At 36.6% G+C, this 12,248-nt stretch overlaps 1 protein-coding gene across 1 annotated transcript in view; it reads right to left on the bottom strand.

Moving 5' to 3' along the window:
- The window catches only part of LOC140237255 (neuronal acetylcholine receptor subunit alpha-10-like), a 159,087-nt gene extending 147,562 nt beyond the window's left edge, over window positions 1–11,525 (bottom strand). Inside the window, exon 1 of the mRNA XM_072317202.1 lies at window positions 11,370–11,525. Coding sequence (XP_072173303.1) covers window positions 11,370–11,525 — 156 coding nt within the window. The remainder of the gene's footprint in view (window positions 1–11,369) is intronic.
- Between the last annotated feature and the right edge of the window lie 723 nt (window positions 11,526–12,248).

Genomic DNA, 12,248 nt, shown 5'->3' with positions numbered 1-12,248 from the left:
GGACTTAAAACGGGTCTGCACATCAACGGAGAAAAAAAAAAAACTGGTTCGATACGGCAGCATGCTGCTTTAATATGGCTATTGGGATTTCTTAATATCTATATTGTGACGAAATGAACGATGTCACGCTCTAAGAAGATGTAATAAACTACATGGTGTAAAACAAGTCTTAATAGTATGATAAAGGTAAGGTCTCCTATGTGCCGTGTCCAGACTTTTCTTCCAACAGTTTTTCCCAGTATAAGTTGCAAAGTATAATACGTCAAGTGAGGCAAATTTTTCCTCAGAACAGCGTAGACCACGTTGATCATTTGGGTAAGTTAAAGTTACAACGTTCTGTAATATCGCTTCTTCATCATTTTCTTTTGACGTACCAGCATGAAATAAAGCGCTGGAAATTGAAGTTCTAAAGTAAATTTAGATCTCCATAATTTGTAAAGAGAGCATTTCACACGAAACATGAAAGAGTTCGAAACTTACATGTATTATATAGCTTTGATAAAACTTAAAGAAGCGTAAAAGTATCAACCAGTAATGACTTAAATTATCTATCAAAAAGCGCCAATTTAATTTACACACAGTGATCACAGATAGGAGTTTTTGTTTTTATTTGCATAATGTACTGACGTTCATCCGACATGTTTGAATACATAAACAAACAGTAAATAATTGAATACCTGAATATAAAAGCGACCCATGTCCAAATGTTGTTATCGTCTTTGGAGATCCTTTACGAAAATGAATGTTCCACATTTAAATTTGTATAGCTAACATTCCACTACCTGACTTAACTAAAAACATTATGAAATTATCTAATTATTTTTTCAATACTTTTTCTGGAATTAACTTGGGTCGTTTTTTAAGCAGAGTAGTTTATGACAACAAAAATGTGAAATTAGTGACATTTCAGGTACACAAGACAATGTGTTCTGTGCAAATTGCAGAGCTAGGGATAGCGGAAGATTACATTTGGACTTATGCTTAAAGTCATTTTAAGTCTTTGTTTGTTGATGTACCGAATTCCATCTCTCCTGCTCGAACCTCGAACAGTTTCTGGGTGAACCAGGCCATTAGTCATAAACTTAGGCTGTCATGAACTGTTTGTCTGTCTGTTTCACCTGACTTCATGATATCAAAATTTCCATATATGGAGTCCTTGACAGATGTTGCGATACCCTCATCTTCTAGAGTAATTCACAAAAGTTACAAGCTATGCTTCTCTTGTGCACAAGAGAAGAATTCATGAATTCTTCTTTTCCTTATACAGTTAAAAATAAAATTTTATTGCATACTTGTTTATTTGTCGAAATACAAAGTTGATTTACTATAATTGTACACAATGTTTTGTTGAACCTAATGATGTGATTCAAAATTACCTGAAATATTTGTACTTATGTAAGCGTTATGTATGTTACTTTGTATTACTTTATATGGAAATACAATTATTTGAATTAAATTGAAAGCGCTTGCGTTGCGTGAGAGGGAAGGGTTTGGAATAAACTTTTTAGGGGGAATGCATCCTACAAGCACTGCTTCTTTAGCCTTCCTGCCCATTTCCAGTATTTTCATCTTCTCAAAATGTTTTGCTAACTTAAGAATTCAATTCTAAATTACAATTTCAATTTCAATTCATTTATTTTCATTCTTCTTGGGTTTACTGCGTATTGTTATTTAGGTATATGCACTTATACTTTGTGTAAAATTTCTTAATTTCTCAATTTATTTGAGAAACTTGTTCATAATCGTCTCATGTCTTACCTCTCCCAAAATGAAATATTGTTCAATAAACAATTTGGATTTCGACAAAAATACTCCACATACATGGCATTATTAGATTTTATAGACAAAATCACAACTTCCATTGAAAATAAGAACCTGTTAGTAGGAATATTTTTTGATTTGTCGAAGGCCTTTGACTGCATTGACCATACTATACTGTTGAGTAAACTGCAGTTTTATGGAATAAGAGGTACAGCTTTGAATTGGATTAAGAGTTATCTTTCAAATCGTGTGTAATATGTAACATATAATGGTTTTTCTTCTCCCCGTGTGACTGTAAATATCGGTGTACTTCAGGGGTCAGTTTTAGGCCCATTACTTTTTATTCTTTACATAAATGACTTACAGTATGCTAGCAAATATTTAGAGTTGATCTCATATGCAGATGATACTAGCTTTTTTATTTCATGTGAAGATATACAAAGTATCAGTGCAATCTTAAATTGTGAATTAGAGAAAGTTAATCAGTGGTTCATAGCCAATAAATTGAAATTGAATGCAGATAAAACATCATGTATGATTTTTAGACCAAGAAATAAAGTAGTAAGTATTGATGATTTTGATGTTAACATTGCTGAATTTAAAATTCCGGTTGTTTGTTTTACCAAATTTCTTGGAGTCATCATTGATGATCATTTAACATGGAGATATCATGTCAACGAAGTATGCTGCAAAGTCTCCAGAGCAATAGGTGCAATCAATAGCATACGTGCAATCGTACCCTCTGAAATTCTTATAAAGTTATATTATACTTTGATTATGCCTCATTTATCTTACTGTAACATAATATGGGGAAATTGTGCAAAGTATCTCTTAGAGCGCATTTTTATTTTACAAAAGCGTGCAATTCGTATGATTAGTAATCGATCATTCCTTAGCCACACAGGTCCTTTATTTAAACAGCATAACTTATTGACGATTTTTGATATGCACAAATTCTTTCTCGCTGTTTTCATGTACACATATATGAACAACATTTTGCCAAAGTTTCTTGATACTTCCTTCATCCAAAATAAGAATTATTACAATACCAGACAGATGAATAGATTGCATATCCCAAATTTTAAATACTGTGTTTCAAGATATACTTTTAAATATACGGGACCTGTCTTATGGAATGATTTGCCAAATGTAATAAAGTTGTCTAATAGACTGTCAATATTTAAAAGAAGTTATAAATCTTTTCTTGTTCATTAAGATATGCTATAAGTCTCAAGTTTTATTCAGTGTATAAGCATGCCACTATGGAGACTCTTGCCTTCTTAAATGTATGTGTTTTTTCGGTAGTATAATTTTCTTGTTTGTATTCCATCAATGTAACTATCTTATTTGTAATACTTGGGATCAGCCATAGAAAGACCAAACGGTCTATGTTGATCCCCCCACAACTTGAACAAATTGCTTTTATGTTGTGTTTGTATGGTGTGGAATTGTTATAAGTTGAACATTTTTCTGTATTGTTCCAATGTTCTACTGTGTATGTGTTTGTTCTAGTATTACTTGTATGTTTTTATCAGGATGTGGAAATAAATGAAATGAAAATGAAATGAAATGAAATACTATTTTTCTGTTGGAGATGGAAAATGAATTCACGAATGAGCCAGTGACTAGAATTAATGACCCTCAATAAGTTAAATATTTTGTGTTATTGAATTCAATTAACGCATTTTCACGAACTAATTAAAATTTATTCCACTAATAATTCCTCTAAATAAGTATATCAAATGTAGTAGCAATTCCTAATCAATTTTGCACACATGCAAATAGATCTGCTTCGCTTTTCTCCATCACAGTGCATAGTTGCCCACAGTGAATAATCAGCGCTTCTCACGATATCATATCATGGTATATCAAGCCTAATTTGTCTTTTCAAGTCTTTCGAGTAAAAACCAATATTTAGATAATGCTTTGATTAAATTACATAGAACAACAAGACTGACTGAAGTTCTGTAATAGTGATTACTGTTTCCATCTACTTTGAGCGTATAGAGATAGGGGGGAACTCGTATGGCTGTACGTTCAATACCTAACGAGACATCTAGTTCAGAAGTAAAGCATTTCTGTCTTGCAAACTCGATGAATATAACAAGTTCACATAGAAAGCGTAGTGTCGCAGAACGCTAGGGAGTGGCGGCTGTGGACCGATGGGGAACAATGATCAACTGGAAGAGCCCTCGGATGGTCATGTATTTGTTGTTCATTTATATTTCCTTTTCTTTGGTGAGTGTTTTTTTTTTCCCCTGTGAAGATCCAAAAGTGTACAGAGGGGGCTACAGGACCAAGTCCCCGTGTTTTGCGGCCCCATTGGGAAGAAAGTTTTTCAAACTTTGCATGAAAGATTTTGTCATTTTAAATTTTATCATTGATCGGCGAATAAATTGTATCATATTGTATGTTTTACCAGCAAAACCTATTGAGAACATGACCTCTAAAATAATATTACTGGTTGTTTTGTACATACCGAACAGATGAATATTGGATATTTTGTAAATATATAATGTTTGTTTGTTTTTGTTTTATTTTGCAGCAATGCTTCGAAAACATTGCTTTATAATTTGATACTTTGTAATCAGTTACATAATTAATGATAAACAGGCTGCCTCGTTAAAGTGCTATCTTTTTAGAAATGCAGACGTAATAACGTTGCAGCCGCCCAACAAGATGTTTTCATCTTTGTCCCTGCCCTTGAAAACGTTTGCAATTACAGAATTATACGCTATACTAGTATACTGCTCACGACGTGCAGTTCTGTTGTTAGAATTAGTAAGTGTATACACTCTCATTAAGGAGCCTGTTGAGACTTAATCACAAGCTTTTATCAGAGTCAATTATCTGTAGGGGCGTTACAAAAGTAAGAGACCTGCCCGAGCACCAAAGCGCATTTCTTCCTATTTTGAGTCCAACAAACATGACAAAACTCAACGAAAGAGCAAAATTATCTTTAAAAAAAGGATTGCAAAGAAATCTTAACTTGCTAGTTATTTGAAGACAACTATTTGTGACACATTGTCACTACACTAATAAGGGTATAATAACATATTCCTGATGCAATCATTGAAAACATAGGAAAACTATAGTTTGCTAAGGAAGATGTTACAAAATCTCATTTTCGGATAAAAGGACTCTGACGTTTGTACACAAGCTTATTTTTCAGGGTATTCAAATAGTAATAGAAGATCAACAGCTATGTGCTTAGTGAATGATTATTTTACTAATGTACGCTGAAACAAGAAACCGGAGTTTACCTTTACAGTATAATGTTGAACAGGATTTAACATACCCAAGAAGCCCATCGTAAAAGAATGTTCTTCCTGAGTTTTACCCACAGTGGCACACAATATATTATCAAATGGTTACATCAGTCTACAAAAAGTATATTGGACTATACTCTCTTTCCTGTCGTGTTTTGAAGGAGTTGTTTTTGCACATAGATTCGTTGTGACCCATATCATAAATTTACGAGGGACAGAGAGACATGTCCATAATGTGTGGAAAAAGTTCAAACTACCTTTGTATTTAAAGGGAAGATAAACCCCAAAGGCAATGTGGATTGAGTGAAAGCAGCAATATTAGTAGAACACATCAGTGAAAGTTTGAAGAAAATCGGACAATCGATGCAAAAGTTATGAATTTTTAAAGTTTTGGTGATGGAACCGCTGGATGAGGAGACTACTAGAGGTTATGACGTATGAGTGGACAACAATACCAAGAAAACATAAAGAAAATTCTACAAAAATCCATTTTTCATGAAAATTACAAATTCCATCAGCTTGATATTGACATATGTAAAGGGTAGCAATTATTCCCCCTGCTTTCTGAAAGAGGTTGGTCCATTGCTCTTTCATAATTCTAGAAAAGTGAATTTTTGTTGAATTTCCTTTATATTTTCTTTGTATTGTTGTCCACTCATACGTCATATCCTCTAGTAGTCTCCTCATCCAGCGGTTCCAACACCAAAACTTTAAAAATTCATAACTTTTGCATCGATTGTTCGATTTTCCTCAAACTTTCACTGATGTGTTCTACTAATGTTGCTGCTTTCACTCAATCCACATTGCTCTTTGGGTTTACCTTCCCTTTAAAGGTGGAGTCCTTCCAAATCTGCAGAATTATAGACAAGTATCGGTCGAACCCGTGCTTTCAAAGGTCCTTGAAATAATGGTTCTTAAGCAAATGTATTATTATTTTAATGTACAGGAATAATGTTCTTGTGTCCAACCTTATAGCTTAAATTGCACCGCTTTAACTCTATTGGAACTAAATGAAAATATTCGAAAGACTATTGATATCAGTAATGTTGGATTGGTGACATCAATCTGAAAAAGCCTTTGATACTGTCTCTCATGAGTAGTCTCTTGGCATGCTATTTTTTCTGAAAATTGCAATCCTAAGCATTTAGTGACACTGTGCTGAAATCGTTAATGACTCTTTACACTATATCCACAGCACATTGTAGTGAACAAGAGCGTCTTAAGTCAAACATGGCTTTCCCCATGGCGGCATTCTTAGCCAACTACTTTCAGGCAATGTTGAATGACAATCTCAAATGTATGGTTAATTGGATCTATCACAATGAGATTTATTTCATGTAAACAAGTATAAGCTAATATTATTTAGAACAAAGGGAAAGATAAAGTGAAGGAATGTAAAAGAGCACATACACAGAAGTCGCCAGGAGACTGTTTTCCATTGATAAACTGCTTGGAAGTGCTTTTCAAAAATCAAGTTTCAGCATGAAAATGAACATATGAATATACAATTTTGACAGCTTTCCAAACTTGATAACGTTTTGGACGGTAGACTTTTTGTGAGTAGCAAATAACTATCTTGAATCGTATGACAATAAGGCATGTGATCCTGGACGGTAAAGACGTTTAATTCTTCTGAATCAGAATTACAGTATGATAGACATTTAACAAACAAACAAAAAAAAAAAACTCGAAGAGATACACATATATCGTGTTCGAATCCGTGTTTGTGGAGAGAGGATACACTGTCTTATCGGACAATCTGTGACAATGTATATCACAAACATCTTGTTCCTGTAAATGAACTTCGGTACCAATTCAACCTCTTTCAGAGAGATCTAAGATCAGGTTTGGAGATGTTAAAGATAAGAAATCATACATTTTAAAGAATGGCTTAAAGTGCAAAAATGCCTGCGACTCTTTCCTTTGCTTGGCATCCAAACAATGGTTTGAAGAAGTTCGGTGTCAATTTGATGGTGCGACTAATTTTAACTTGATGAAAAGGGTCTAAGATAGCGAAGAAGTGTTGAGAAGACGGTCAATATGTATAATATTTCAAAAAAAAAGTATGAAGACACAGCACTGCCAACAAAATTGCATCGTTACAACTTGCGTTCAAGACTTGTTGAAATGAGTGAAGAGGGTTTTTTTTAATGTATTTCGGCAATCACTCATTCAATGACATAGCTGTCAAAAGGAGATTATTAACATTAAAGAACCTGACCTGAAGCAGTTCTTTACTCACCAAGATTCTAGGAAATCGCTTATTGATTTTTCTACTTGACGGGCGTTGAGGCACGATAATCGACATGGCGTCATTCGTGGAGGAGCTAGCGCTACTTGCCGACTGAAACAAAGCTCCGACGAATAGACACAGAACGAGGAAGCTTGTAAAAAACTTTTCATCTGCTCCACGTGGCAAACGGACTGCAAAGGAGCTCAGCATGATGGATATGGTCATTCAGATCCTACGTGTAAATTCTTCAGATGATAAGGTTGCTCTCCGCAAGACACCGAAGTTAATTGTGAAAGTAAGCTTTGACAAATATCCGTTGCTTTATATGATTTCGTCGCTAGCGTACACGCGGTGTCTTGCCCTCGCGGGAAACGGAGTGTTGTCTAATGCTGTCATGCGTTAGGCGGACTGCAGGGCATTCGGCTCCATTTCTCCACCCACTGATTAGCTGCTACTCATCTAGGTGTCTTTAACGTGTCGACAACTGATCCTGACATCGGCCAAAGACTAGGAAATCGGGGTGTCATCTCGTGAGAAGACAGTGACAATCATGCCAAAGATAGAAAGCAACGCAAATGCGTCTTGATGGTTTTCAGTCGGCTGTCTGCGAGGGGGCGTGGCTTGGACGTGCATGCACCCAACTTCTGACTTGCGTGGTGTATAAAAACGAAGTGAAAAGTAGCGCATCCTAGTAGCGGCAGCAGCTGCTGTGTTGTGGTAGGAGGTTTGTTTTGTTTCCAATCAGTTAATGGAGAGAGGAGTGGGGTAAATTACTGAGGGTCACTCAAGTTCAGAGAATATCATCTAATCTTTATGTATGGTGTCTGCTTTTTTTTTTTTTCAACAAAGGTCTCGTGTCCTAGCCTGTTAGTGATAGTGAGAGTCGTTGCCGTGGGCAACGGGCAAGCGCGGGAAAATGACAATGGTAACGAAGGCTCCTCGATGCTATTCTGGGATGGTTGGAAGTTGAACGCACTTGGACCGCGTCGACTGGAAATCAGTCGAGATTCGGCGCAGTCTAGTCCTGTCTATCTGCGAAATATGTCACACGCTGTATCGTCCAGTCTAAATGTACAAAAAAAAAAAAATGAAAATGAAGAAAATGATGTAAGGCAAGTGCAATTTGGAGTGAGACACAACCAGAAGATATTGGCGTGGTGTTAGGTCTGTCACGATATTGTTAAAGCAAAATACATTTACAAAACATTTAAATATGGCGTCTCACCAACGTCTGTTTCATATTCAAATACGCACACACACACACACACACACACACACACACACACACACGCACACACACATATTTAGGCTCACACACAGCACAAATCACAAATCACATTCCAAAGTAAATGACTACTTTTTATTCAAAATATTGGCAGGAGCCTTTTTTAAGAAAAAAAAAATATTGAATGAAATTGGTGTTAGCTTGATACAACCCACTTTTCTTAAAAAAAAAAAGGCAATCGGTCCGTTATACAAAATATTGTCAAGCCTGTCGATAGCGGCCACCCAAGGGAGACGAAAAAGTGGCCGCTATAAACAGGTGGTCGCTATAGACAGGTCATCCAACTATGAATAACTGAAAAGGCTACAAAGCAGAAAAAACACGCTGAATTATCGGCTCTTTGGCCGCTATAGACAGGTTAAAATCTACCGCGGGAAACAAAATTTATGGCCGATTGCCGTTAGACAGGCGACCGCTGTACACAGGGTCTTTAACAGTTTTTTTTTTTCTCTCTCTCTCTCTCGGGGAGATTTTTCAGTGGCCGCTATAGACAGGTGGCCGCTAAGGCAGGTTTGACTCTAACTGAATATCGAATAGATAACATTTCAGAGGACTCACTGTACAATAACATTTGCAATATACAAGCAATTAACATTTCAGTGAACTAAACATAGCACATGTAACATCCGAGCAATATGATCTAGTGCCGACGTCCTATGAGTATAATGACCCTGACACAGCTTAATTCTATTAAGGATTACACGCAAATAATTATCTACTTGATTGTGAGGTATTAAAATACGATGAATTTGACTATACCAGTGATTACAAAATTAAATGACGCTGCATTTGAATATCAAAGTGTTTTGATCATTATGAAGCTCTCACCTTTAGGTGTGATGACATATCCATCATTCAATACATCTCCATAATCATGAAATCACGTTCTTTTATCATCTTTGTCATCTTTTCAGTTATTCATGGATATGAGCACTGCATTCGATTCAGATGACAATTATAGCAGAAGATGCACGCGTTATTTATTGTATGAAATACACGTGTCGAAGCCTGTTTTGATGTAATTATTGAACTCCCTTCCAAAGCGCAGCTGTGTTTTAGTCAGGGTCAATGCTGATACGAGGTTAAACACGCGAACGTGACCCTGGAAGCCCTAAAAAAACCGATCTTTACATCTGCATTTGAAAATGAAGAGCGTTTTGTATCTTATTATTTTATGAGTGATACAAAACCAATCCTCAAAGATACGTTACTGTTTAACGTATTGGCTTGTCCATTGCCGTGTCATGGCGACATCAACCATGATAAGGACGTTGCATTGAGCAAGTTAATGGCAAAAGAGAGAGAAGGGTCGCTGCCACAGTCGCGACGTAGTTTGATGGTTTTGATGTATTAGACTGTAGAAAGTCAACCTCTATTGCAGAATAATCACTGTGAATTATGAACCTTAATGAAAAGAAAGTTTCTGCGAAAACTTGGACAAAAAAGGCAGCCTCTAGTTCTAACCATTCTCAATTTGGTCTTCCTCCTCATCTGATAGATCAATATGTGAGTGTAGGTCTGTTTGTACGAGTGTGTATACGTCTGTCTGTACAAGTGTGTGTGTTTGTGATGGTAATGACATCTGTGTGTTTCCCTCAGTATGAATTAGTATCGTACTTTGACTTTGCTCTTCTACCTTCTAATTAGTTTTTGACGCACAAAAGGTAAAAACAGCACATTAATTGGCCCATGGCCTTCCACAAGAATGTTGCGTAATACGTCTTTTATTCGAAAAGAGGCCTTGAAGTTTAGGTTCTATACGCAAGTGCTTAATCTCCCACGCTAGTACTCCGTGCAATGAAAGGGACAAAAACAACAGGAAATTAAATTCCGTAGCAACCACAATGAAGGGATCATTATAAAAATGAAATTTCGCCCACTCATTAAGCACATTCTATGCGCGACTAATACAAAGTTCTAGTGCAGTGACATTGTCTTTGAAAAAGTTATCAGAGTTTAAAGTGAAGAGTGTGTAAGAAAGAAAAAAAGTTTAACCTCCCTCAGCTCCAGTTGTTGTTGTTGTTGTTATTGTGGGCAAGGGTGGGGATGAGGGATTCACTTTTATTGCTGGCCTCGTTAAGAAACATGAGGTCATATTCTCATGAGCAATACGCGCCATACGTATAATATATTCCCAAACTACAGTTTATAATTCCTCATCCATGATAATCTAATATCTTTCTTTGATAGGTAGTGCATTAAAGTTATGATCAGGCGCTAATTCTGCTGTTTCTACAATAGTAGGTAGCAGCATGTACATAGGCTTACTGTACATATGCCTGTGTGTAGGCCCTGCATGTGTGTTTATGTAATACTGTGTACGATTCCGCTCATCACAGCTAGCTTTCGTATGGGTATTACCCCCCCCCCCCCCCACAACTACGTGGTCGGAGGGACCGCGTGTGTGTTCCCTGAATCTTCGGTATAGGGCTCTTTTCCAAGCAAAAAAATGCGGGAGGACACATGGCAAAAAAAAAAAAAAAAAAAAAAATAGAAATAAATCAAAGAAGGAAAAAGGGGGGAACATTTGATTTTTCACAGGGAGATTTCTTTTAAACAGCGTCTTTTTTTTAATCTTTGGACCCCTAGGAGGTACAAATATATAACAAATATACAGATATGAACACACACACACACACACACACACACACACACACACACACTCACTCTCCTAAGATAAGGAGGGGATGTCTGTCTTTTGATAGGGGTGTGGAATGAGAGCTCATCTTAGATGGGGGGGGGGGCTGGCAATAAGCAATGCTTCGGATTTTTTTTTTTTTTCAATGGGGGGGGGGGGGGGGGTCTCAAGGGCAGGACAAACCTCCGTAAAGCCTTGTTTGAAGGCACAACCCTTGTTAGGAGTCGGCGCCATGACTACATGCACCACTGGCACTGTTCCATAGGCCCTGAACTGTACTGCAACTTGCAATCTGGCGATGGCCTTTTGCACCGGCGGACTGCACCTACCTCTGCCCATTGCCCCTGTCGTCGGATAAGTAACGACGCGGTACACATTATGACTGGCTCGATGTTTTATATATACATAATAGAATAAACGTAACGCTGTAGTTTGTTTGCTACTGCTATTATAGATCATAAAATTATGTCAATATAAATCTAAAGTATGAATCTGGTTTGATTATGCAGCTAGCAGTTTATGATTTCTTTTCTTTTTTTTAAGATGAGGCCTGTTAGACCTACGTAGACCTACGTAGATAGCAGACGATGAACTCGCAGCGAGCTGCTCGCGCGCACACACTATTGTGCACTCACCAACTATACAGTGTCGATCTCTGTATGCAGGGAAAACAGAAAAAGAAGCTTGATATTCTATTAACACTGAATACTTACCTTCAGAGATTTTGTTCTTGTTCTTTATTTTACACTTTCTCGAACTTTCGATTAAATAGAGAAGGCATTTTATAGCATCGCGTATGTGACATTTCATTTGTTGTTTTTTGTTTTTGTTTTTGTGTGTATGTCTCTGCGGAGTAGCTGAACACTCTTCTTCTATTTTTCATGTCTTGACAACATTGCAAACACGTTAATTTTTCTTCTGAACCCATGACAGATTTTATAGCCTTTTTATTCTTTTCTATTTGTTTTATTTTTATTCTGTCTGATCATATATATAAATATTTTTAATTAATTCATGTATATTTTGCTGTTACAACGGTATCTGTGAAACGGTTGCCGAAAG

The sequence above is a fragment of the Diadema setosum genome, chromosome 1 (genome assembly GCF_964275005.1).
Source record: "Diadema setosum chromosome 1, eeDiaSeto1, whole genome shotgun sequence".
In the NCBI taxonomy this organism is placed as follows: Eukaryota; Metazoa; Echinodermata; class Echinoidea; order Diadematoida; family Diadematidae; genus Diadema; species Diadema setosum.
The sequence above is the reverse complement of the archived record's forward strand: the minus strand, read 5'-3'. Positions and strand labels throughout refer to the sequence as shown.